This window comes from Falco cherrug, chromosome 3 (genome assembly GCF_023634085.1).
Source record: "Falco cherrug isolate bFalChe1 chromosome 3, bFalChe1.pri, whole genome shotgun sequence".
NCBI lineage: Eukaryota > Metazoa > Chordata > Aves > Falconiformes > Falconidae > Falco > Falco cherrug.
This window is the reverse complement of record NC_073699.1, coordinates 41,007,099-41,034,929: the sequence shown is the minus strand read 5'-3', so window position 1 is coordinate 41,034,929 and position 27,831 is coordinate 41,007,099. Positions and strand designations below refer to the sequence as shown.

Genomic DNA, 27,831 nt, shown 5'->3' with positions numbered 1-27,831 from the left:
CGGCGCGGAGAACCGGCCGGGCCTGTTCCGGCCGGGCGAGGGCCTGGCGCTGCCGCGGGACCCGCCCCCGGCGGCGGGGCGGAGCGGGGCAGGGAGGAGCGGGGGGTCCCGGGAATGTGGGGCGGGCCGGGCCGGGCCGGGGGAGGGCTGGGGAGCCCGGAGGAGGGGCTCGGCTGCCCGGCCCGCCCTATATAGGGGGCCGAGCGAGCAAGATGCTCACTGCCAGTAGCGGGGCCGCGGGGGGTAGGGGAGCGGGAGGCGGCGGCTGGCGGTACGGCGCAGTGTCCGGTCTCCTTCCTTGGTGTGTGTGGCTGAGGCAGGGCGCGGGACCGCGGCGGCGCCTGGTCCGAGTGCGAGCGGCGCGGAGAGGGGGAGCCCGGCCCCGGGCGGTGCGGTGGGACCCTCAGCGACGGGAGCGGAGTCGCGCTCCTCGCCTGCAGCGGGAGGGTCCCGAACAGGGGCGGCCCCAGGTGGGGGAGCCGGGTGGCGGTGAGGAGGAGCCGTCTCGGCCGCGTAGAGTGTCCGCGCCGCCAGCGTCCGTCCGTGCCCTGCGGCTCCGCGGGCGGCCGTGCCGGGACGCGTGGGTCACCCCGCGGCGCTGGGGTCCGGCAGCATGAACATCCTGCTGGAGCTCTTCGTGGTGACTTTCAGAGTGCTGTGGGCTTTCGTGCTGGCCGCGGCCAAGTGGCTGGTGCGGCCCAAGGAGAAGAGCGTGGCGGGGCAGGTGTGCCTGATCACCGGGGCGGGCAGCGGCCTGGGCCGCCTCTTCGCCCTGGAGTTTGCCCGGCGCCGGGCGCTGCTGGTGCTGTGGGACATCAACACGCAGAGCAACGAGGAGACGGCGGGCATGGTGCGCCACATCTACCGGGAGATGGCCGAGGCGGCCGCCGCCGCCCCCAGAGGTAAGCGGCGACCTGCCGGAGCGGGTTCCCCGCGCTGTCCCGCGGCCCGGGCGCTGCCCCCCGCCTCCCACCTGCCCAGCCGCCGGCCTTGCCCCGGCCCGGGGCGGGGAGCAGTTAGCCGGGGCGGCGTGCCCGGCGGCTCCAGCCCGCAGCCGCGCTCACCTGCGGCGGGCAGGGCAGGTGGGAGCGGCTCCGGAGCGGAGCCCGGCGGGCGTGGGGTCGGCAGACGTGCCGCCGGTGCCCCCGCCAGCCGGGGCGGCCTGGGGCCCGGGCCCCGCGGTGCGGAGCAGAGACTGGCCCGGGACCCGGCAGCGGCTCTGAAACCTGCAGCTCTTCTTACAGCGCTTTGGCAGCAGTAGTAAATAGATGAGTCCTTGTGTACTGTGGTGATACCGAAGTAAAGAAAAGTTTTCTGTAACGGGAGTGCGTGTGCTGCTCCCACTCGACTACTTGCCTGAGTGTCAAAGTACAAGTAAGAACTTTATCTTCCCCCTCCCCGTCCCTGTTCTCTTGTCTGTATTCCCTAGGAGATGGAGAAAAAGATGCGCTGCCCCCTTGCAGCTTGCAGGTCTACACATACACCTGTGATGTGGGCAAAAGAGAGAATGTCTACTCGACAGCTGAGAGGGTCCGCAAGGAGGTTGGTGAGGTGTCTGTCCTGGTTAACAACGCTGGTGTGGTCTCTGGGCACCATCTGCTGGAGTGTCCTGATGAGCTTATTGAGAGGACCATGATGGTCAACTGTCACGCACACTTCTGGGTAACTATAAACTGCTTTCTGCTGCCCTTTTTGTTAGTTAACCTTGAAAAATTAGCTGCTGTTGCTTAACTCCTGTCTCCTTGAGTTTTGCACTTCCTTTCATTTGCAAGCTCACCACTTCAGGGGTTTCTTATTTTTAAGTTACTGTTCTAACAGGAATGGTGGGTATTAAAATGATTAACAAATAGTCTCAAATCAACTATATCCTGAGTTCTAAGTCTTGTGCTCTTTTCTGTAGCCTTGGATATGAAATCCTTTGCAAGCATAACCTCTGAATCTGCTTAAAGGTTGTTACTGTTAATGAACGCCTTTTCAGCCTTCCTGCCATAGTTTTCTGCCAGTGTGTTAGCAGCCTTAAGATGCTGTTTTAATGATGGTTACAATAGCAAACTTTCACATTTCTGGGGGAAAAAAAAAATACTGAAAACCCCTGCTGGAAATGTTGTTTGAATTGCCTTGGAGGCAAATTGTTCCTTTTGAGGGCTGGGAGGAAAGGCAAAAAAGATTTCTCAAGAAATCAAGCCAAGAACACTTTTTCAGGAATCTTGTGTATTTGTCCTCATAGCTTTCTCTGGGAGCTGCTGGTAGAAGTAAGAAAATCTTTAATGTGGTTTCTGGGGTGATATTGTCTCCATAACTAGCAGATCCTAATAAAGGAGAACAAACTGTGATATTATTCTCTTTGTCTATCTAAATCTTGTTTCACTGTATGATTTATTTTTAAACGCACGATAGTATGAAGTTACATAAATTTGAGTGTTGAAGGAGGGCATGATGCACACTTGGGTTAGCATTAGCTGTCAGACTGAGCCCATTGTTAGTATTAAAACTTCTTTGGTCCTTCAAATAAGGTTATGAAATACACTTGCATAACAATCAAAGGATTAAGCAATCCGAAATATACTTCAACTTAAGCCCTTTTTGGCTAGTCTTACCTTTTCATAACAAAATTTTGTAAAATGCTTCATCCTCAAAACTTAGGAGGCCCTCCCAAACCTAACTTTTTTAATATGGAAGCGAAATGCTGTTTCATAACCCTAAAGGAGCCCCTTCAAGTCTGCGCTGTGAAACACTTAATGGCAGAGCAGTCTTTTCCCAATGTATAGTAAAGCTTGCAGAGAGAGTGCTTAAACTTAAGTGCACATGGGACGGTGTGTTTAGAAACTCTTTTAAACTCCAAAAGTATTTTTTTCAGGCAATTTGAAAAGTTCCGAGAAAGTTCATACAGCTTCTTACAACTAAGAGCTCTGCATGTTCCCCTTCATAAAAGTTAAACTGACGCTTAAGCAAACAAGAGATGTACACTAGATTTAATGACTGTTATTGATGTGGTTTAAATGCTGAATTGACAAAGTTTCCAAGAACTCTAAATTATGACATCACCATGAATTAAAATATGGGAGGATCCTAAATCCTCCAGCTGTTCTTCCTTCAGGCCCAAGTCATACAATTATTTATAAAATTGTTTCAGAGACCTTTTTAAAGCACCCTCTGTGTGTTCAGAGTCTCTTACAGTAATAGAAAGCTATACTTAGAGTCTAGTATTGCTGTGATTTGGTTTCCATAACAGTTTCATTCATCTTTAAATGTTACATTGTGAAGTGACTTTAAAATAAAAAAAAAAGACTCCAAGAAGGTATAGTTAGATCTGAACTGTGGAACTTGAGATCTTGGCTTAAGCTTCTAAGGAGCAGTCAACACCCTTTATATTTAACTGAGGATCTGTTCATATGTATGCTTCCTGCAGATCCTGTGTTCTGCTTTGCTTCTCTTATTTTTTGCTGTTGGCAAAGCTTTTTTCCTTGTCTTCCCCTTCATGATCCCAGAAAAGATTGGCTTGACCAACAGTGGGTGGACTTCTGTTAAAAGTAATAGTACTTAATTCATAAGATATCATCTGAATCAGCTGATTTGAAGCCAACTTTTTTGATGCAAGTCAATGCTAACTTAAATAGAACAATGTGTCTAGATGTGTGAAGTCTTATGCAGCTAGTCTTTTCCATGTCAGCTAAACTGGTGGTCCAAAAGCAAAGCTAATACTCTGGAGCATTATGTAGGCTTTTAACTATTCTTGGAGGGTGTTTCGTCCAAAAAGCTGTAAATGGATTTTATAAAGACATGGATCTTCCATGTAATATTGCTTCAGTAGTTAAGTGTCTGTACTTTCTGGGGTTTTGTTGGGGGTTGGTTTTTTAATGTGTTACAGGGGAAATTCATCCTCAGCCCTTGATTGTTAATCAAGCCTCAAGGTGCTTCTATATAAAAACAAAAAATGGGGCTCTAGTACTGTCTCATTGAAACATCTGAAATAAGATTGATTGCCTGCTGTCCATGCAGAATGCAGGTGATCTGAACTTGCTTTGCTAGTGACTATGATCTGAGGGCTGCCTAACTTCTGTAGCAGGCAGTGACGTGGGAGTCTTGTCACTGGTTTTCTGTTGTGACCCCAACTGGGCTGTGTACCATATCACAAACTGGCAGTCAGGAGAGCCTTAGCAGCATGCCACAGCCTAAACAGATGCTTTCCATTTTGCTGACATTCATGATTTGTATAATCCTTCCTGCGAGTGTTCTATATAAACATGTCACCACTGCATCATGTAGCAATTTCCACAGCATAAAATCCACTGCAGTATTAAAAACCTGTTATTTCATGCTGTGATAACTTGAATGCTTCTGATATTGAAAACACAGGGACAAAATCCATTCCTGGTTTGAAACAAGCCAGCTCTGGTTTACTATAATTTGCAGATGCATAAAGCTGTACCAGGAGTGTAACACTATCTTTCCTGCCAGTCTGTTGTGAGAATAATAACTTACTTGGCTGCAATTGTCAATTACTGGAACAGAACTTCTGCAGGCAAGGAAATTTTCTTGTGGTATGTCACGATTCAGATTTGAAAAACATTAAACCACAGTGTAAGATAAAGCTGTTTAATCAGTTTTAAGCAAATATAGGAATAACAGTTTTTCTTTCTTGTGGTTTTACAATAAAGCTTAACTGAAGTATCAAAATACTGTGTTTTAAACTGTAGAAGTGTATTTAATAAAACTACTGTGCGAACTCAGGATAATTTTGGATATTTCAGGATAATTTTGGATTTTTGTACCTATGCTAAGCCTTTTTTCTTTTTTACTGGAAGAATAAAGCTGTTGCTGGTGAAATGGGTATTATTGTACATCAGCATAGTACCTGGGAAATCCTTTTAGATTTGGCCATTGAATGGGACTCATGGAGGGACAGGGACAAGGCAATGATCAGGATCTGTGAGGTTGTGTGACATGAAGGCCCTTCTGTAGGACAGACTTTCAGTATTAAGCTCTGGGAACAGTGATGTTTCCCCGTTGTGTGGATCCTCCACAAAACTTTCAGCTTAAAGCTCTCCTAGAGTTCTCTTCAACTTACCAAAAGGGGGAAGCAAAAGCATTCAGCTCCAGTTCTGCATATTTATTAAAATAAAAAAAAGTCCACATAGTAAGAGACTAGGGCCAAGAGTTTGAAGACTTGTGAACTGATAACTTAACCAAAGTAATTATTTTAATTTGCTTAAACTTGATTTTTGATGTTATGTGGGCATATTTGTCTTTGTAAGAATTGAATAAATCTTTTAGGTGGCCTGACATTGGTACAGGAAGAAATAAATACTGAGTAAAGAGGGAAATATTACTCGGGTAATTAGGGCATTCGTAAACAGGCTAAAACTTAAATGTACCTTGGAAAGAAAGTTAATTCAGAGTTAATAAGTCAAATGCTTATTTATGCAGCTGCTAAAGCCTTGGAAAATAACAGTAGTTTATAGGTATCTATATTTTATCAATACTTATACATTGTTGTTCTGGTCTCTTCAAGCTCCCTGGTATTAAATAAAGCTCACTCATGCCTATAGTTTGTTTAGTTTAAATATGGAAGTATTGCACTTAGTGTGCACACAGAACTTTCTGCAGATGAAAAGACTGCTTAAGTCATGTTGTTTGAAACTACCATGCTGAGTCTTGTGGCTTGTTGGCATAGCAGTTTCATTTTTGTCTTCGTTTTTAGGATTCTAACATCTATGATCAAATATAGACGCTATTTCACTGACAGGGTAGCTAGCTATATTTAGCATTTTGCATGAATGGAATTACCTGCTTTAATTTATTATTTTTTTAAAAAAATTTATAATGTATCTGAAGATGCAGAAGTTTACTTGAAAGTTTAATCTACAACTTTCTTGACTTTTGAAAAATGAGTTGGATCAGATTCAGGAAGAACATGTGCATGTAATTCAAAAAGTGTCATCAAAACTAACTCTTCCCTTGCAAAATGATTCCAACTACATGCAACTAGTAAATTACCCTGGACAGCACATGTGTTTCATATACTGTGGTACCATGCTGGGTAGTGGATATGAAGGAAAAAGCAGTCATACTCTTAGCTATGGAAATAGTCATATTAGTTGTGCTTAAAACTTGTAAGTGCTTTAGTATGGTTCTGCAGTTGGTATGTTCTTGGGTTCATTTCTTAAGAAAATAGAGGGAATCTATCAATTGAGAAAATACTGTCTTCCAGATGCATGCTCTAGAAAACTGCACTTTCACATTTGATAAAGAAATGTACTTAACACAAGTTTTAGGAAACAAATGGGTGGAGATATATATTTCTGGAGCTTGAGTGGGCCTAGGACTACTGGCCCAGAGCTTTCCTCACAGATTTATTCTGTGATCTACCAGGAGCTCGTGTCCAGCACTGTTATCACTAGCATACAGTCTTGTAACCTGTATCTTGCAATCTGTAATCTAGCCTTGTAGTCACATTTTAGTTGCTGTGATAATTTAAAAAAAAAAAACAAAAACAAAAAACCAAAATATTGGAAATTTTCCAGTTTTCTGATCCTTCTTTGGGGGGTGGGGAGGGTGGGCCACCAATGCAAACCATTTAAAACAATTTAGTTAGGTATCTGAATGTCTAAGCCAGGGGTCCTCAAACTTTTTAACCAGGGGGCCGGCATGAATGAAGTGGCAGGCAGTCATCTGCGGCTGCTTGGTTCCCCCCCCCAACCCAAGGGGTTGGGGGGGGGGGGCAGGGTTTGAGGACCCCGGTCTAAGCTTTGGCTGTAGAAGTGATGATCTTATATCAGTTTCAGAGTAGACATGGGTGAAGATAAAAATGATTCTTCAGACAATGTACTCACCTGAAGAGTCGGCAAGTTGGGATGGGGTGGTAGGAGGGTCTGTCTTAAGCAAAACGCCCTTTCATTTGCCTTGTGTAGGAATCACATGAGTTCAGGTACCTATAACTGGGATTCCAGAGTGCTGCCCTCTGAACTGTAGCTGTTCTACAGGTTACTCAGTGCTTGTTCCCCGAGGTCTATTGAGGTTCTTCAGTTGTGGTTCTCCATTGTCTACTGTATCATGATGATAAATGAGTAGTTACGTATCAAGGAGTCTGAGCAAAACAACTTACAGTATTCTTGTTTAATTAGCAACACTTCCATCAGGGCAGTGGGAAAATCATATCAAAGATCCTTTGAAAATGTTAGAACACCAGCCTTCCTACACATACTTTCTGTGCTACAGCATCTTATTTGTGTGGTGAAGAATGCTGACTTCTTGATCAAACAGCATCTGAATTCATGCATTTCCCTTCCTTCTCTTTAATGATATAAAGTATTTGGGTTTCATCCCAGTCAGTTAAATATGAAATGACCATTCCCTTAAACTGCTTTGATCACATCGGTGCTTTTGTGACAGCTTCTCGTAGGCATACTTTGCAAATTAATTTGCCACACTATTGGAAAGGTGGATGGATCTTAGACTCTGAAACGATAGAAAATAGAGATTCTCAGATTGTGACCTGTGGATTGTTTGTGCCTGTAGATTGGTGTCCAAGATGGTAGCATAAGGTGTGATCAGCTAGTTACTTCCATGTACTAAACTGTATGAAACTTGAAGAGTTTAGGTGAAAACAGTAATATATTTAACAGAAAAGCAATGTGAAAGTTCCATTAAGGAAAAGGAAAGTTGTCCTGAAGAGACCATGCCAGGACTTCTCAAACTACTTGAAACATATTTGAAGTATCAGTCAGATTTTAGTGGCTTGCAATTCTGTTGCCATCTAAAATAAAGCTGGCATTGCAGTATAGCTCACAGAGGTAAGACTCTGGGATAATCTCACTCTTCAGTCTTCTGTGACTGTTTCTGAGGGTCGGAGACTTCTCAGCAAACTGTATGAACGCTTTCAGGATTGCTAATCTACTCCGAAGAAATGGTCTTGGATGAGCTATTAGTGCAATAATTTAATTCCCCCTTCTTATAGAATGGGGCAGGTCAGCTGAAAAAGCAGACTTCGAAGACTGACTTTCGTCTGATATTATGTTGATACTTGTGAAGGATTTGGGGACACAGGCAAACCTTGAATGGAATGATAGTCTTTGCCAGCACAGGGCCTAACCTTGCTAGAAGTGGAGAGAGCGGCTCTTCTCTGTTTCAGTGAAATAGTCTAAAAGATTGCATGTATGCCTTTCTTGTCCTGTGGAGGTTAAGAGAGCAATGGAGTTTAAAGTTCCATAAAGTTCCAGATTCTTCTTTCTAGAAGTAATCTTATGAAAAGCAGCTAAATTAATGAAATCTCATTATGTTATTAAATTTCTGTAATAACCAAGCAACAATAGCAGACTTCTAGAAGACAGGAATGTTCATGTGCTGAATGGTGGAGAAAAGCAAGCCTAATTATGGTGTGGCTAAGTGTCCTGCTAACCCAGCGTTTGCATCACTGCCTAAGACCTGTCTTGACTGATCTGTGTGGGTAAGCAATCCTTTTCTGTAGCTCTCAGTGTCATCAATTACTCTGACTAGACAAGTTGAGGAAGGATGAATGGAATGTTTTCTAGCACCATCCCTTCCACTTTAGCACTGAACTTTTAAAAACTTTTCTACTTTTATCTGTATCAGCTGCAAACTATTATTCTTTCCCAATGCTTGTCGTGCTTTGATTTCACTTCAGGGTTTTTTTTTGGGGGGAGGAGGGAAGGATTTTGTTATGTATCTCTAGTACTAAACCTTTCCACAGTCCTCTGTATGTAAAAGCCAGAGCATCACTCTCTTGATAAATCTTGCTCCCTTGACCTTTGAGGTTTTCTGGCTATTCACACTGATGGTAAAACTGAGTTACTGATACCTGTCTGTCTTCTGTGAAAAATGGTAGAGGTCTTTCTGCCAAGGCAAAGTGAAGCTGATTTATGTGTGATGCTCTATGCTTTTTTCTGTGGTCTTAGACTTCTTAGTCTGTTTAAAAATTTTTCAAAATGCAAATACAGTGTAGTTGAGTAGGCATAGATTTTGAGACTGGTAACATCTCAGTTTGAGGGGTTAGTTTGAAAGAAGATGTCACAAACCGGGGAGAGATTTACATCTGTGCTTACACTTCTGAATGAATAGTCTGTTCTTGTAAATAATTATATTAGTGTAATGATTTATATGCCAGCCCAGTCAAATTAACACTTGACACGAGTGAATTATCACAACTGGAATGGGAGGGCATGGTAGGCCAAGGAATGCCAGAACAACTGTGGAGCCAAGGTGGCTGACTTGGTGTGAGCCTTTTGAAATTCAAGTTTGTTTGGCTGTTGAATTCTACACCTAAATGTGCCCTGGTGCTGGTCACTTCTGCCATCTGTTTGAACTTGTGTGACAGCTTCTTGAGCACTCCCTTTTCAGCCTTGGCTTGGAAAAGTGCTTGAGCATAGGCTGAGAAGTAACTTGACCAAAACTTCTGTTGACTTAGGATGAAACTATAAGGCAGCTTAGTGGTGGCAAGCTGCCATGTGGGACCACCCGTTGAATCTGCATCTTACTTTGCACTAGGGTTGGTATTCCTCGGATCCTCGGGTGAGCCAGTTCAGCTCACTAACTTGTCTGGAGGGCAGGGAGGAAAGCTGTTCATTTGCTTGCCCAAGTTGACTAGTTTTTTCATTTAAAGACTAGAATCACTGCATCAACATTTCAGACTTGGACTAGGCAGTGTGTGTGTGAGGTGTTTGGGGAAAGGGTGAGGAGGGATAGGATAAAACCATGTAGCTGTGTACACAGGATATCTGCGGCTGTCTAATGAAATGTCATTCTTGGAGACATTTTTCTGGAATAGAATTTACAGGCTCTAAATAGTTAAGTAGTCATAAATGGGTCCAAGGTCTAGTAAATCTGACACTGGCTTAACAGTCTGAATGTAACAACTTGACTAATAAAGAGACTGCAATATTTTAATTACACACTATTAAAAACCCTTAGATAAAGGTAAGTTTTCTGAACACATCAGATAACGTTGTGTTAACAGCTCTAGCTTCTTTGCCTTGCACTATTACTATGATTGCTGTTATGTACCATCAAGAGTAACTATCTCTGTGCCTACTGCACTGTGCAACTTCTCTGGAAATCAGTTGTACTAACGTGGTTTGAATGTGGAAAAACCAGGCCAGAGCCACGTTTCAGCTTGTGGGAAATGAGCATAGATTCTACAGGCAGGCACAGGAAGGAAGTACCTCTCTGTCTTTGAAAACTCACCCCCTAAGAAAGCGAGCAGTTTGCTGGTGTTTGGTTAAAATGCCTGTGCAAGTAGAATTCTTGAAAATTGTATTAGTTGCTGTTTAGCTGTATTAGCTGGAGGGTTTTGTCATTTTAGCCTTTGTTGGCTTATGAAGCAAAAATTTACCTCCTAAGTCTATTTATTTTCTGTACACCCTTTTTTTGGGAGGGTAGGGATAAGTATGAAACAGAAACACCTTGTTTTTTAAAAACCTCTAAGCTCAATGCATCCTGAAAATGTTACTTCTCATTCAAGGAGTTACATAAGAAGTTGGAGCCTTTTAGGGTCTTACTGTTTCCTAACTAAAATTTGAAGCTACCTTTCCATTCAGCTATAATATTTTCTTTATTTTTGTTTCTGCTAAGAAAGATGGTTATGTAAAAAGGAAAGCTTTCCTTCTAATCTTGTTCCTCTTGTGAGGTGCTCAGTTATGGCATAATCGCTTTCTTTTTATAAAGTAATTGATTCAAAAAAATTACTTAGTGACTGAGTTGGGGAGTAAAGTGACTCAGCTGTCATCTGCATGCATGTACTATAGCAATTGCAGTGCTATGGAGGTACTGGCCTTAAGGTATCCATAAAACATTAGACATTCTTTTTCTCTTTAGCCACTTCTTGAAAAGTCTGTTATATAAATCGTAAAACATGAATGATGACTTCATATTTTCCATAAGTAGTTCTGACAGTACTGTTTTCTAGTAATTTTTTGGAAGCATGCAGTCTAAAATACCAGCTTTTGCTAAATATTCCAGAGGATGACTAAGCTTATGGCAAGCTGAAGAAAAATGTGTATTTAAAAGTTGGATTGGGTTCTTGTTCACTGAACAGAATATTCTGAGCTCGTTATCTAATAATTGTTCTAAAATTAATTTGTTTTGTGGCTTTTTCACTGACTCATAGGGACATGTTTTCATTTTTGTCAAGATTATCAAATAGCTAGCAATAAATAACAGCTCTCCAAATGGCTGGACATTTGCTGCAAACTTGTGCTAATGAAGGTGAAGGACTAATGTGTTTGTTACACTAATGTCAACATAGCTCTGAAACACTACAAATCCTTTGACACGGCCATTTGTCAGTATATAAACAAAGTAGAATTTCTAGTCACTTGACTTCAACAGGGATTAAACCAGCTTTTGTGGAAAGGGGTAGCCAAGTGTTAACTTCTTGAATCAGCAAGATACAAGATATTGACCAGCAAACTCTATAAAGTAACTTCAAATTTGGCATTTGAATAAATGCAGGTTAGGTCATCTTCACTGATAGATCTGCCTGTGGAAGAGTACAGTTGGTGGTGCTGCCTACTGGGATTGTAACTTAAGTTCCTGAATTTACAGGAGTGTAACTGAGCTGTCATGGCTATGTTGGAGCTCTGTGTTGGTCTTGGGTACATGGAAAGCTCAAATGCTGACATGGTAGATCTGAGCAGAAGGATTCACTTTCTTTAAACTGCCTGTTACTTTTCAGTGGCTGCTGCCAACTGTGTAATACTTGCTTTAAATTTAATAGCAGTTGTGGTTTCGTAGCTATGATAGTCTGAGTGTAGCATGAGATTAATATTTACAGAGAATAAATATCAACTTGTCTAATAAGATGCCTTTGGGCAGGAGGGAAGAGATCAGCTTTTGAGCATGAATACTTTGAAAGCTTCAGTTCTCATGCTTTATTATGCCTTAAATTTGTGCTGGCTGGAGAAATCTGCGTGTATACATTTGTTCCCAAGATGCACTTCAGTCTAAACTTGTGTCTTGCTTCTTTTGCAGCATAAGGCAGGCTAAACTCATAGCTGAACCTCCAACAGCCCTCTTACCATGTCATCTTACCTCTTAGTAATCCTTATGAGTTTTTAGATTAGTTTGGCATTTGAAATCCACAACAGACATCATTGGCAACTTGTGTGCTGCGCTTATACACTGTTCAAGCAGAGATACTGTCTTTCTCCCTGTTCATTGCTAGCTGTCGAGAATCCAGTATGATTGCTCTGTCCAAGCTTTAAAAACCGTTAAAATTCAGGGCAGGCAGAATTGTCTGTGAGGGCTCAGAATATCCTTAAGCGGACAAGGTAGTGTAGTTATTGGGTGGCATCTAATAGCTGGGGGGACATCATTAGTTTTTGAAAACAGCATGGTATGTGTATGTTCTGAACTCAGCTGAAAAATGTTAATCCCACAAGAAGTTCATCTAGGTGCTCTGCATGGCTTCATTGGACTCTCTCCAGTTGAAAGGACTTGAGACCGAAGGAGAAGTGGAAGTAAAACAGACAGTTTCAGACAGAGCAGGATAATTTACTACAGGCAAGAGCTTCCGTAGGGGAGATACAGGAAAGATAGGGCAGAAGAATCAGCATCCTTTCCCGTTAAGATTCTGTGTTGATAAGGACATAAGGACAAAGACTGCAAGGTCTGTGCTGGCTTAGGAACTTCTTCCTCTGTGCATGAAAGAGGAATGGGCTGTTGAGCAGGGAGCTGGTATACTGAAGTGGAGAATCACAGAATGGCTGAGGTTGGATTGGACCTCTGGAGGTCATCTGGTCCAATGCTCCTGCTCAAGCACAGCTACCTAGAGCCGGTGGCTCAGGACTATGTCCCAACAGCTTTTGAATATCTCCGAGGATGGAGATTTTCACAGCTTCTCTGGTCAAGCTGTGAGAATGTGCTTCATTTTTCATAGCCATATAAGATCAAAGATTTGCAGACTCTGGAGGGAAGAGGTCTAAATATACAATAGGTGATTTAAACAGTGATACATACTGCTGCATATGTATGAAGCAGTTGTACATCAACAAGGTAATGTCTGCAAGTACAGATGAAAGTAGAAAAGTTGGTGTGCGTTTGTGGCAGTATATATGCAAGAATGTCCATTAAAAGCAGCTGGATGCTTCCACAGAAATGACTGGTGGCCTATGGTCATTAGAAGTATCAGACACTTTACAGGACAGGCCTGATGTTTGAGGGTGGAAATAATTTTAAAACTGCGTAAATCTAAAATCTTTTTCCTCTTATGAAGAAAGAACATAAAAGGGAGCACAAAGATGGAGACTGCATACCAATAACATAAAGGCTTTAGTTTCCATTTGCTGGTATAGAAGTCACAAGGGTAGTTCAGCTTGAATACCTGAACTTCTTTCATGCCCCAAAAGCATAAAGTAGTGGATTCTCTAAGCAGAAGTGAAATGTTCTTAAGGACAAATCAGGGCCACCTTTGGCTTTGTTATATGAATCTAAACCCCTGCCCTAGGTAAAGCTCAAATCTCAAAATCTGGACCAGGGGTCCTCAAACTGTTTATCCAGGGGGCCGGCGCAAGGATGCAGTGGCAGGCAGTCATCTGCGGCTGCTTGGTTTCCCCCCCCAGCCCCCGGGGAGGGGGGGGGCAGGGGGGTTCTGTAAATACCGGGGGCCGGATTGAGGACCCTGGGGGGCCGTATCTGGCCCACGGGCTGTAGTTTGAGGACCCCTGCTCTAGAGTGATGCACTGGGTGGGGGATGCAGAAAAGCTCTGTGTAAAAGACCTGGAGTTTAATTAGCAGCAGGCCCCTGTAAAGCTTAGGTAATAATACCTTTCCCACCTTGATTCTCAAGAAATTATCTGAAGCAGGAATTGTATTAGTTTAGGTAGCATTCTTGAGTACTTAACCTACACTTCAGATGAGAAGAACAGAGCTGCTTTCTCTTCCAGTCCTAGTTACCCAATTTGGGGTAAGATAACAGGAAACGAAGCATTTAAGAGAAAGGGAAGGGGGGAGACAATGTAGTGACATGATAAAGCAACAGTAAGAAAAGTTTCTGTTGCAATGTCCTTCCCGAAGCACTTTTCGTATCTCACTCTCTGTGGGCACAACCCTTTTTCAACTAAGCCTTGTTAACAAACTATACAAAAGGCAATTTAGCCAGGCAATGTTCAGTTGCCCTAGGCATGGCATAATTAGTTCTAGTAGTGAAGAGTGGAAATCAATGATTAATGTTTGAGAGATAACTAGTGGTATTAGTTTCCTGTGATTATTTTTTTTTTTAAATAGCATTAGTTATCTTATCTTTACTGTCTACCCATTGTAAACAGCTTTGTGGCACTAAGTTCTGATTAAGGAAACTACTTAATTCAGTTTCAGTTTTCTGCTGATATACTCAACATGGGTTGACTCCATGTAAGAGGAACCACTACAATAACTGAACCATTCACAGCAAACAGTTAACTATTGGCTTTGAAAATTGAAGGAATTTTTGAACTGGACCCTAAATAACTACAAATGCTAAACAAGGTAGTAAAGTAAATGTGGACTGTAGCATACTTGTTCTTTAGCAAATGGCATGACAGATGTTTGTTATTATTAATAAACCCACTTACAAACTTCAGTAACCAGTAAGTTCAAACTTCAAAAACTAGTAAGATTTAACCTAGTTTTGCACAACTTTGGTGCTTCTCAGCTGATTAAATATGTCTGTTGAGAAGCAGGGCATTTTATTTTTATGGATCAGTCATGAGGGTGGAAAAAACAGGAATGTTAATTACTGACATGAATTAATAATGAATTAAAAAAACCAAGTGATTCAAGTAATAGTTTGTTTTTACTAAGCTAAGACTTCATGTACTTCAAAGCAGTATTTCATACAGAGCTGAAGAAAGGAAAAAAGATGCTTATTTCTCTGTAAATCAAATACAGTTTTAAATTAACTTTGTTGCTTTTCATTGTGGCTTAATTCTTCATGGTATTATTTATTTTGTTACCTTCACCTCTTAACCTGGGTAGATCTTATCTGTAGTTTCACTCTGCAAATGTAGGCTATCCAAAGTGGGTGGGGGTGGGGGGGTGGCTTTGCTTCCTTGTTACTTGTCATCATTACAGACTTCTGTTTAAGTCTATCTTGTTCTTTCATGAGCTTCTGGTTGCAAGGCAACTGTAACATTATTACTGTGCATGTATGTTAAGCATTAACTGCTGTTGCAGTTCAATATTAAAGGAATCCCCATGGCCCCAAAACAGTGGGTTTTTATGTGAAGGACAAATAAAGCTTTAGTGGGAAATTGAAGATTGTGTTGCCTGCCAGGAGCTAAATAACTAAGGGACTCCTTTTGAGATGAAATATTGGAAGGTCTAGCTTTTTTGTTTTGAGCAGAGGGCCTGTTCAAGCCACACTTGAGGGCAATCCTTGAATAGTTTCCTTTCGTGCTTTGAATCCAACTGACTATGGAAGCTTGGCTTGAGGACATCACGTTTATATCATGATCCTTTTTGCTCCAAAAGGATCTGGGTAGACCCATCAAAAATCCAGAGAAATGTGTGACTTTTAATTCATTACTTTAGGAAGACTGGGTAATTCTGGCCTATTTTTCATTATCATTTCTTGAGAATAGAAACTGAAGATCAAAAATAGTACTAATTTCCACAGCTATTCAAATATTTACTTAGACAGTGGCTAATTATCCAAAAGGGACCCAGCACTTCTTGAAAACAGTCAGCAGAAACATCTGAGATCCTTTAAAGTATGGCTTTGGTCCCTTATGTTAGCAAGGTCAACAGTAGTTGTAGACTTCTGTCTACCTTCTGCATTCAGCCTGTTACTGGCAAAGCCGTGTCCTTTGTGCTGTGTGGTCTCCCTAGTCTTCAAACTTGGCATTTTCATGTAGCCTTAGCACAGTTTCTAATCTTACCTTAAGCTGTTATTTTGGAGATGTTTGTATAATGGAATTTAAGAAGGATGTGGAGATAATGTGGGGAAAGTTATTGAAATGACAGTGCAAATGACAAGCAATTATTCTCAGTTCTCATTGAAACCAAGTAAAAAAGCTAGGAGGAAAATAAATGGTTAAACCCAGGCTTGTAACTGAATGGTTTGATGCATGAGAAGGAATTTTGAATATTATAGCCTTTAACTTGAATAAATTCTCCTTTGAGAGTTCTAGGGTGTATTTTCAAGGCCTCTTCTAAAACTGTTTGGCAATGGCTTTCACTGTAATCCTGTCAGTGAAGTTTTACCCTGTGTTTTAAAATGTATTTAAAGTAGCTGTTTTCTGAATAAGCTGAGCTGTACGGCTCTAGCTGAAAATAACTTCAGTATATTTACTGATAAGCTTGCCGTGGGGTTTTTCTGCCTTTCAGGCACCTCTTTCCCTTTTAACATAAAGTAGTGCATTAGTGCTATACTACCAACTTTGGACAAACCTATTTTAAAGCAAGGCTGCCATAGCCTGTCTGCAGAAGAGTTAAGAAGTGCGCTTCTGTCAGACCTTCGTGCATTCCTTCTCAGTTACTGGATTGGAAAGAGAAACCGGGGCATGTGGAAATCTGTATTTCATTCCGTGGTGGAGTGAGTGCTCACATGCTGTCCTACACAGGAGTAGGAGAACCTGCAGCATGTCCTGATGTGGTCTGTGAATAGTGGGAAGAAAAAAAGGCTGAACATCCATGCTGAGGGAGAGAGAGGGTGTAATGTGTATTTTAGATGAAAACTTGGGGCAACATTTTCTTGTCACCAGCTCTGTTGCTTCGTGATAGTAGTTATAAGATTAGCTAACACACATGGCAGCAGGCTGTTAATTATCTCTGGTACCTTAGTTCCCAGAGTTGGCTGGATGAGTCCTTAACTAATCACACCAGTTTTGCGTCTTGGGTCTGACTGAATAGTGTTTAACATGAAGATGAAACAATACCCAAATGCTGCACTTGTTTGCACTGTTATGCAGCTGTGCTGGCAGTCAGGAGTAGCTGTGGCTTGGGAGGAAATGTCGTATCTGTTATACCAGTACACCACTGCTGTGGGTAACTATAGCAAAAAATAACCATGCTCCATTCTCCTTACCTGAAGGGCCTGTATGGAAAATGAGTTGTTCTTGGGCATAAAGGAATTTCTGCCTTACAGTAAAGCAGCTTGTTTACACCATCAAAATAGTTTAAAAGAGCTGTTGAACATTGACAGAAGGTAGAAGGTATGAAAAAAATTACTGTAGTGAAAAATACATACTTAAAGGACCTTACATGTTGGTATGTGCTTTATTTCCGTCTTTGATATAAAGACAACTCTCTAAACATGAGGTAGCAAGCACTTTTCTACTGTGGTGTGCTTTCTGCATTCAGTATCCATTGTCTTGAGCTGCATACAGCTAACATTGTTTTCTATGGATGCTTGCTTTCTTCTTTAAGAATAATTAATCCAAAATTTAATTAAAAAAATCACTTTCCCAAACACAGTGTTTCTTCATATTCTCATTTGCTGTATTTAGACTAATTTGTCTTGACATTGCAGCTGTGCTGTTCTTTGTGTTGCACAATCTTTTGAGTTTCATTAAGAATGGAACTAAAGAATTTGGGGAAGGGGAGGGAAGAAGTGCTAGACTGTTAGAAGTTAATTTGCCGTAAACCAAAATGTTGAGAACAGATTACAAAAGCTATGAAGTGACATGTAAATGCTTGTTCAGTTTCACACTTGTGAGAAATAAGTCATCAAAGCTGTGTGCACATGAAATAGATGTTTGATTACAGCTACTGGGAATAGTTTGTTCTTACTGGTATATTCAGAAGCATAGAGGAAAATGCTTAGAAGATTAGGGATTGATCTCTAGACTCCAAAAAGCTTAAAGATTATACTAGCTCAAAAAACTAGCTCTACTCTCTATTCAGAACACTTTTGTGTGTTCTACCTATCCTGTCTAGTTGCTGTAGCTAAACCATACTGCAGGTTAGAAAATGCATATTTGTACTAGGCCTTTGGGGTCTTTCATTTTTTCTAAAGAAAAAAAGAAAGAAAGAAAAAGCTAATTCTGAGTAAAGAAGATGCATAACTTACATTTCTTGATGTTGAACACTGCATAACTTCCCTGATTCCTCACTCTGCATCAGAACACAATTCTTTTCATCCACTATATTCTACTTAACGGTTTCTCCTCAGCGTTGAAAACTGTTAATGTTTGTCATTAATAAAAGACCTAGTTCTGACTTTAAGTACTTAAAAATTTTGGTTAAATGTCTTCCTCTGCAGCTGTGAGAGGTAAAACTGAAACCTAAAGGATCATACCAGAAGGCAGATAGTTTGATTAAATCACTTGATTTGAATTATTTTTGGGGGCCTGGTTCATGACCTCTAATGTCATGGTCAAAACGTATTTCTTGGTATCTTCTAATACTTTTGGGTTTTTAAATGGAGGATTATCATGTCCATGCATCACCTTGGAAGGCTGTGCTACCTGTTCAGACAAACTCCAGATGGGAAGGCCACCCAGGAAGCATCTTGCCCTGAACCAGTCAAGCTCTTAACTAGTTTCTCAGCAGCACAAACAGCACACAGAAGACTTCAGGTCTGGTAGGCAGATGTAGCTGAAGCTGAAAGAAACTAGAAACAAGAAACTAGGTTGATCTGGTTTATGTAACAGGCAGAAAAAACGGGGACCAGAGTATGGAGGAAGCTGCTTTGATGAAGGAAGTGAGCTGTGCCAAAAGCTCAGTAAGAGCACTGATTTATTTGGGGATTGCTTATACCACGAAAGAGAATAACTTCACTTTGGGATTGTTTTTCCCAGCAAGAGAAGGCTGGGAGGAGCAGCGGGCAAGCCTTTACTCTGAGACTGGAAATGTGTCCCCCCATAGGGTGTGTCTGCCTCTGACAGTGCTTGTTTTCAAGTACTGACTCCCAGCTGTTGCAGATGGCTGGAGGATGGCAGCAACCGAGATGACTTTCTCAGATATCCATTTAGCTGAGATGTTGATAGTTGACTGCTGAGTTTTCAACGTGTGATGGTTGTGCTGTCTTTATAGACTGCCTCAGCTTCAGGTTTTAAATGGATTTGCAGGATGATGTCCCATGATGACATACAGGGGCCTGCTCTGAACAGGCTGTTTCAGAACAAGGTCTCGCGCAAAGATTTCCATGAATTGCTAATTGTCTTCAGAGCAGAGGAGCTGTGTTTTTTCCTATGTGGCCATAAACGGCCTTTTAAGAGATGACTTACATGAAGTGACTGTAGTTCTGCTGCTGGAGTTGTTTGGTCTTCACTTGAATTCCTGAAGACGTCACCCAAAAGTGTCCTCAGCAGGGTTTATTCGTCATCTGCCAATTTCCTCTTGGTTGGAAATGAGTTACTTTAGCCACAAGCTCTGAAAATTCAGTCTTTGTAATCTTTACGCTTTGAAGTAGTGTTGCTTAGTTGAGCAGGCTTTCTGAAATTTACTGCTCTGCAGTTGTTCTGGTTATTTCCCATATCTATCTGTCTATCTATCTGCCTGTGAAAATTCTCTTCTTCAGCCATAGATATAGACGCTTATGGACACCTTGTTATAGTTCATCATGTTTAAAAAAAGAGAAAAGGGGAAAAAGCAGTGCCATAGTAAAGATAATAGAAACAAAGCCTGGTGCACTTGGCTGTTGTTTATCTCTTGGAAGAAAACATTGATTCATGCCTTGAAAGTGGTAGGGGAAAAAAAAAAAATCTATTACTACTACTTTCCCTTCTTTCTTTCCCCCAAGACAAACTCCAAGGCGAGTGCCCCTTCATTTCTGTAGTTGCTGTGGTTTGCAGGCAGAGCTTCAGTCTGCATTATCAAGCTTTCTGGCAATGTGAGGTGGCAATCAGTCATTCCAATGTGATGTGGACAGATAACTGAGATGTAAGTGGAAACTGCTGACGGAGCTGACTAATGCTCTGGAGGGAACTAAATTGTTAGCAGGACGGAGTTGGGAGCATGGATCTCTTACAGGGATATCACGGAGCATCAGGGCTAGCATACGCACCGTCGGTGTTGGGGTGCATAAGGCAGGCTACAGATTAATAACATACTGTAAAACTTCAGTGCTGCCCAAGTGAAGCCTCTTACCTTTTCAGACTGCGCTGCCCTGTGATGGCTGGGCTTTGTTGCCATGCAACATGGGAAGAGAGGCTGAAACTTTGTGTGCCTGGCACAGATTAGTTTGAACAGCAAACTAAATTCTTGTCTGAGGCTCTATATAAGAGGTTTAGAGATCCCTGCCATGAGGAAAGAAAGAAATGCAAGGCAGCTTGCTCACAGATTATTTTTTATAATTAGCTTCGTTATGCAGTTATGACAAAATCTAGGAGTTGTATGAATCAACAGTAGAAAAGGCAAGGAGTCAGGAGGTCTGTTAATCTTCTATCATCTGCCAGCTGTCCAGTGAAAACACTCTTTTGTGTGATGTTAGGAGGTCTGGATTAGTCATTTAACACCTGCAGGCAAAAATGTTGTACAAGAACATGTGAAAATCATTAGAGCAAAACTGTCCTGACGTCTGTGATTGGAAAATGCAGACAGCATAAGAATGGAATTAGATGGATTCAGCTGTAGTTTGCATGTCGTTTTAAGAATGCAGCTGACACAACTCAAACCAACAATTAGGCAAGTAGCAAATATTTAAGGGGTGTTTGCATGTTCTGAGTTTGGATCCAAATTACACAGGAAGACCAGGTTTCTGGGAGGATTAAGCACTTGTGGTACTGACTAAATTAGAATAGAATAATAGCACTGTCATTAATAGATTTATATTTTAACTAGGGTTGTTTATGATTAAAAAGTGTTGTCTGAAGATCTTTGGCAATTTGAAAGTGATCTCATAGTATACTGACAGCCTAGAAGCTGAAGTAAATCATAACTACACATACCATTTTACTCTTTCATTTTTTTTTTTTAAGCATATATGGTGGTCAGCTTAGCACTTATTTCAGAAATGAGTGTTGAGTCAGCTTCAGAAAACAGGCATGACAAGGTAGGTATTCATTCTAGCAGGGGTGATCTTCTAGCAACCCGCTTCAATTTATTGCTTAAAATTTAGTATTTTAAAGGTGTTAACTCTGACTTGGGTTTTTAAAACAGAAATTAACTTTGTTATAACAGAAGCATAAAAATTGAAGGTTAAAATCAAAATTTCATCTTGAGACTTGCTTTTGGTTTATTTTACTTTGTTTTATTTTGAAACTCTTAAAATAAGGAATTGATAATAGAAAATGTGGGGTTTGTATTTTTATTTAAAGCAATGATGATGGATACTAATAAAGTTGGAAAGTAATTTACATTAGCAGATGTTTACTGTATTATATATAAAAAGTAACATCAGCAAAAGCTCTGCCTGAAGTATTTCTTTAATGTAAAATGCCCAAGATAAGTTAATTGGATAAAACTAGCTCATATCTAACTTAAAAACACTGTCAATAATTAAAACTGATAATAGGCACTGGTCTTAACACAGATGTGCTGGATGGTGTAATTAAACACTTTGCATTCCTTTTTTTGTCTTAAAAAAATGTGACTTCCATTTTAGGGTCAAATTATCTCTTTCTGATAACTAGTCTCTTGCAGAAAAATAAACATGTCTGAGCTCAATTGATCCTTTAACCTTAGGATTTCTGGAGATACAGTCCTTGCTGCCTTGCTGTCTGAATTCACAAACAAGGTGTAGATTTTCTGTTGGCATTTTTCACTAACTGAGAAGTTAAAAATCCGTGCAGTGTTCGTACTCTAAATTCTTGATAATAAACTGAGATAGAGGTTTTGAACAATTGTCACTAATGTAGTATGTTTGCGGTGTGGGATTGATTTTTTTTTTTATTTTGAGGGGTTTTGTTGGCTTACTTTTTTCTTTTTTACTTTATAGACCACTAAAGCGTTCCTTCCCAAGATGCTGGAAATGAATCATGGACACATCGTGACAGTTGCAAGTTCCTTGGGATTGTTCAGTACTGCTGGAGTGGAGGTTTGTTAAAGTACAGCTAACAATAAATTTAGCACTTCTGGCTTAAGATAAGATCTTTTGTATTATCAGCTAGAGAAAATAAAGTCAACTTTTCAAAGATACTTGGAAACTATGGTGCTGAGTACCATATCAAGGCATGGCTCCCTGTGGGTGGGATCCACAGGACTCAGGCAGCCACTGTATTCACCTGCTTTGCAGGTGGACTTGCCACTTAGCGTGAAAGCCTGGGATGGCTAAGGATTTCAGAATGCTAAATATCTTTGAATTACCTGATAAATTTAGGAACCTTAAAGGTGCCCACCTACCGACTCCTGTCAAGATCTTCAGTCTTAAGCTTGAAGCCAGAGGCAATGGTTTTCAAAAGTATTGCTTTCAGTCTGCCGCTTCTGTGAGGAAACAGCTGCCAGCGTTCCTTCTAGAATATATGGCTCACCTGGTTTAATAGGCTCCTAGTTATAACCATTAGGTTGTCTAGTGGCTAGCAGCTGAGAACACCAGTTTGTGAGGCTTGTTTGGTATATAAAACTAGGTTAGGATTAGAGCCTATTATCTTGCTTTTGAGGTCATTAGCACAAACGCAAGTGTTGAACAAAAGGTATTCAGTTAGTGAAAATTAATGTGTGTAACGGAATAATGGTCATATTACCCTGTTAGTACAGGTTTCTTTCTATATAGGTAAGACTCAGTCCAGGACCTTCAACTGCAGCGTTTCATAACAGAAATGAATGGATCTGGTGTAACTTAAGGCTTTTTAGAGTATTTACTGTCTTGAGAAAACTACAAAGAATTTCCTAGACTGTGGGTGTGACCACCAGCAGAGGTGGACACATCCAACAGAAAACTCAAATGCTGCTGCTGCCTATGCAATTATTTTTTAAACGTTGCTGAACTTAGTATTTTTATGAGATATAAAAGCTATATCCTCTGCTGAAAATTAAATAACACACTCAAATCTCCATTATATCTTCTGTTGAAACTATCTTTAAAACTAAAGTATTTAACTGTGTTACACCTATGCCCTGCCAACTCTCCAAGCTTTTTCAAATGTGACCCAAGGTAGTATTAGGTATCTCAGTCTTTTGTTGTAACGTTTAATATTAAGCAAACTGGTAATCAGAGTAACTTGCCATGTGAGCCTGCCTGATTCAAAGACTTGATTCCAAGGTAATATCCTCCTACATTCGGCTTTCCTGCTTTCATGATTCTATGCTAATTGCCTTAAAAGTATGATGATAAATGAGTTCACATCATTCAGTGGGTGTCTTTTGTTGTTGTTTTGAAAATCTGTGCAGAATCACCTCAGATATGCTTTGGCTTTGGACATGATTTGTATCTGTCCTTTTTAAGTTGCCTTTTTTTTTTTCTTTGTTCATTGCCAACACAGGATTATTGTGCCAGCAAATTTGGAGCTGTAGGTTTCCACGAGTCTTTGAGCCATGAATTGAAGGCTGCTGAAAAGGATGGAATCAAAACAACTTTAGTCTGCCCTTATCTTGTAGATACAGGAATGTTTAGAGGGTGCAGGATCAGGTGAGTAAAATTTCCGTTCTGCTCTGTGTTTGTACTGTCATAAAAGTACTTGAAGGTAATGAAACTGTTACCATAAAATATTAAAATATGTATTGTATCTGCTTTAATATATGTTAGTGTGAGACTCAAAAAAGAGACTATCTAAATTCATTGTCTTCTTTTGTACTTGGGCAACACAAGTTTGAGCTATGATCTTTGTAACTTAACAGTGAATATAAAAAATTGTCCCTGCTGAGGCATTCCAAAGAAAGTGAGTTAATGAACTCTTCACTGAGATCTGCGGTCCTTTATGTATCTTATTAATCGGTCTTAATCAAATATTTCAGAAAAGAAATTGAGCCTTTCCTTCCACCCTTGAAGCCAGAATACTGTGTGAAGCAGGCTATGAGAGCTATCCTTACAGACCAGCCAATGATCTGCACGCCTCGCCTCATGTATATGGTCACCTTCATGAAAAGGTAAGAGCAGAAGTGCCAGTTAGTTGGCAATACAATCTGCAAAATACTACTAAAATACATAAGCATGTCTACTTTCTGGATGTAAACACCCTCCCACCCATGCAGACCATAGGTGCTGTTTTGTTAGAATTCATGTCTCTCTTGGCTTGCATGAATGTAGGTTGTTTGCTTGGGAAGCTCTGTAAAACTGAGATTCCATTTATTATGCATCCTTCTTTTACAATTCTGGTATCTCCTATTCTCCTGAATTTCCTATTTTCTCTTCAACAGACTTTTATTTCATTGTTTAGGTTCCCACTTAGAAATGGGGCATGAGATAGCTTCCAGCAAAGGAACATCTAGCTGTTTGTCTCTAGAACCAGCACGTAGGAGGCACTCCTGCACATTCTCTAGGACTTGCATAGATATGGTAGATAAACCGAAAATCTGTGTGTTTAGAACCAATTTTCAGAGTCAAAGTTTGGAGAAAGTGCTATTTAAAGGAATTACCTCCTTTGTTCTGTCTAACACACTGCAGTTTTTGGATGGGAACCCTGTTTAATCTGTTACCAAACTGACGATTCAGTGATGCAGAGTAATACAGAAGTTGGCTCAATTCCACTAATGCAACATCACTTGCATTCTAGTTTACAGAGAACAGCTTCACAGCTGTCTGTGTTTTTGTTTTAAATCTGTAGTGTGTAGCAGGAGCCTTTAAAATACAGCATTTTCTTATTTTTGTTCTGCAAGGGATGGTTTGGAACTGAGGACCTTGGTGACTTTTATTCCACTTGCAAGTCAGTGGTTCTCCTCTGCCACAAGTTTTTATGGTGGACAGGCTCACCAAAGACTAGCGGAGCCTTCACCGCTCACCTCTTTCTTGGATACGTGTCTCTTCTGCCAACAAACCAAGGCCATTGTCAGCATCTTTAAGAACTAGCTTCTTCAACCAGAAGCTCAGAGGATGCTTCAGTGCTCTCTGCACAAGCAGTGCCTTGTGCTGCAAGTCACATCAAAGGCCCTCCCAGTTTTCTTGGTTCAACACTTCAGCTTCCAACAGGGAGATCAAAGGTTCGGCATAATCCATGCCCCAGGCAGCAGGACTTAGATCAAAGGCCCTCCAGTCACTACTGCACAAGCAGTACTTCTGGCAGTGAGGACACCTGTACCAGTGACATCTACTTCTCAGTGCTTCAGTGGTCATAACTCCTAATGGCCAGGTTCTGTGCACTGCTTTCCACTGAGTGAGTGCTTGCCACTGTTTCCAGGGTCTGAGGAAATCCCATCGTAGGCCTTCACTAGAGCCCCTGAGTACTACACTTGAAATAAAAGTAACGTTTTGTAAACGTGGGAAGGAGGGGAGGGGTCTGTAGCCAGGTATCCATCACATAGTCATCTCTTGGAATTTTATCTGGAGGGGAAAAAGGAAATTGCTCTCTTTACTCCGGACCTCTCTTTTTGAGGATGGATGATTGAGTTTAGAATATAAATCAAGGTTGCTAGACATCTGGTGATCAAAGAATGGCATTAACTAACACTAATCCCACATTAAAGAATATCTTAAATGTCTGATGACCTCTGCTGATGTGGCTTTGAACAGATGCTTTGCTTTTAGGCCTTCTGTGATGCCCTTGCCCCCCACCTCTTTAAAACAAGCTATCACGCTGCTTATGAGGAAGCAGCAGAAAATCTGGTGTAAGCTGGAGGCATGCAAATAAGTAGCTGCTTCCTCCTTTTTGCTTGCCTGTGTGGTTGGGGCTCTGGAGTTTCCATTCACTCTGTAAGTATCCCTGTGAATTAAAAATGCTTTTAGAGTCTTAGAAGCCTCTCCAGTAGCTAGTATGGTGCTTCTAAGGTGACCAAATACATAGTGTAAGCATAGGTTTTGGTTTATGCTGTCTTCTAACAATTTTATAATCTCTTTTTCACAGTATTCTGCCCTTTGAAGCAGTTGTATGCATGTACCGATTTTTGGGAGCAGACAAGTGTATGTACCCTTTCATCGCTCAAAGGAAACAGGCTACAAACAACAATGAAGCAAAAAATGGAATTTAACGCTGTTTGTGATGGACTAACATTTATAGGTGAATGCGATAATGTTACATGACTGAATTGCGAAGTGCACTTGCATCTAACAGATGCAAATGTCAACATCTTACTGTGGCATTCTCTTGGGTCCTAAACCTGTGTATTGAACTCTAAAAATCAATGGTTTTTTTATATACTGTAAATAAAACTGACTAGAGTACTTGGAAAATGTGATAGGTAAGCGAAGTGAATTTACAATGTAGCTGCCACGATTGTCCTTTAGAATATCACTGTATGTACAGTAAACTAGTCATACTACTTGTAGGGATGCACTGTGTGATATCTCTTCCTCAGCCTGCCAAGGCTTACAAGAGCTGTCTCCCAACTAGAAGGTGAAACGTTTCAGAAATTGTTTGTCTTTCCCTATGTTATTTGGGAAGGGGAGCAAGGGTAATCTTGCAATTTAAGCTACTGCTCATGACCTTTTAGCAAATTCAAGGACAGTTTCTGAATGCATCTCTTCACTTGTTCACCCAAGCTCTCTAAAGGACACATGGCCAAATTGTGGTGTAATTCTGTTTTGTAGCAACTGTGTGTGTTCTATTTAAACAAAGATAAAAAGAAATTTGCAAATCTCTGCCAATTCAAAGTCAAGTGAATGTCTCAAATACTCTCAGAGCAAACTTCTACTGGGCATCTGGTTTTCTAGGAATGCAGTCAATGATTTAAACTGACTTTTTTCAAGTCACTTGATTTGAAATATGCTCTGTTCTGTTTCCCTCTATATCAGAGTCCAATCTACTTTTATGACTATATGTTTCTTTTCTTCCTCCTCATTCTCACTTCTGACAGACTTCTCCCACCCCCCAAGGAAGCTGTTGTATTAAATTTCTGCAACTGGACTTGTGCCTAAAAGACAAAGCAACTCAGCTGAGATACAAACTGTTTATGTAAGTGCCGGTCATATGCCAGTTATTAGCAAAGGAAAAATAGAACAATGCCTAATGCAACTAACTCTACATACAGAATATGGAAGGGTGTAAAGATTTTTTTGAGTTGTACTCACATTGTAGAACAGCAGATGACCTTTTTACAGTATTTTTTGTAAAGCGAACAATTTTGTGCCTTGAATTTGGTAATCTGTATTAGTGAAGCATTGTAAAAGTGAACTACTACCTCTGTATCTTAATGTACACCATCCACTTGTAAACTACTATCAGACAAATTGTGATTACTTTTTTAGAATGTCTTGTTAAATAGTGACCAATGCTGTGGTTATTAAAGCGAGCCACCTTTTCCTTAAAACACTGATTGGAATTCTTCCTTTAAAGACTAAACTAATGCAAACTAATTATGCCTGTTCCATAGCTCTCTGGTATCAACACAGTTTCACTAGTTATTGCTCAATTCCTGTATCCACTTTGTCAGCTACATGGTTTACAGTGTAATCTATCTCTCAAGTCTATCAGTAAATATTGTTTCTCTAGTTTCTAAACTCATCGATGAAGTAACTGGTGAAAGAGCTTTTGAAGAATATTAATTTGTTTTCCATGGAGCTTCATTTAGATCTACATGAAAATGACCTGGTGTGGGTGAAGTTTTAGTGAAATAAAAAGCAAATGTAGTTTCAGTACAGCTGTAGTTATCACTGCATTTACATATATATAGCACATATGTATAAAATAATAAAAAAATATCTTTGTGGAGAATAGTGGTGTTAACTGAGCCTGTTTAGAAATTAATCTAAAGTAGAAGAAATTGTTTACATGAACCCTTACTTCGAATTCCATGCTCTTTTGAAAAATCCTCTTAATGACATCCCCAGGGCCAAATTAACTCGCATGTTCTTCTAGCAAAGTCACTAAGGCAAGTACAGCAAATTTCATTCTATTACACAGCATCATTTTAATGCATATTTGTTTTTCT

The 27,831-nt window shown here is 40.7% G+C and overlaps 1 protein-coding gene across 2 annotated transcripts; it reads left to right on the top strand.

Annotated features, from left to right (window-relative positions):
• Nucleotides 1-194: 194 nt before the first annotated feature.
• On the top strand, nucleotides 195-27,210 carry RDH10 (retinol dehydrogenase 10). Of its 2 annotated transcripts, XM_055706153.1 has the most exons (7): nucleotides 195-902; nucleotides 1,430-1,662; nucleotides 21,812-21,910; nucleotides 23,295-23,440; nucleotides 23,767-23,898; nucleotides 25,809-25,961; nucleotides 26,758-27,210. In XM_055706153.1, exons 1-6 carry the CDS (start codon nucleotides 614-616, stop codon nucleotides 25,930-25,932), a joined length of 1,023 nt encoding a protein of 340 aa, XP_055562128.1. In that variant the 5' UTR covers nucleotides 195-613; the 3' UTR covers nucleotides 25,933-25,961; nucleotides 26,758-27,210. The 2 variants fall into 2 exon arrangements, with proteins under 2 accessions (XP_055562128.1, XP_055562127.1); XM_055706152.1 differs by having other exon boundaries at nucleotides 197-902; nucleotides 25,809-27,210.
• Nucleotides 27,211-27,831: the final 621 nt, after the last annotated feature.

Coding starts and splice junctions, on each gene's coding strand:
- RDH10 (XM_055706153.1), top strand. CDS start 614: ATGAACATCCTGCTGGAGCTCTTCGTGGTGACTTTCAGAGTGCTGTGG. Junction 903..1,429: donor GGCCGCCGCCGCCCCCAGAG/GTAAGCGGCGAC, acceptor TGTATTCCCTAG/GAGATGGAGAAAAAGATGCG. Junction 21,911..23,294: donor TCAGTACTGCTGGAGTGGAG/GTTTGTTAAAGT, acceptor TTGCCAACACAG/GATTATTGTGCCAGCAAATT.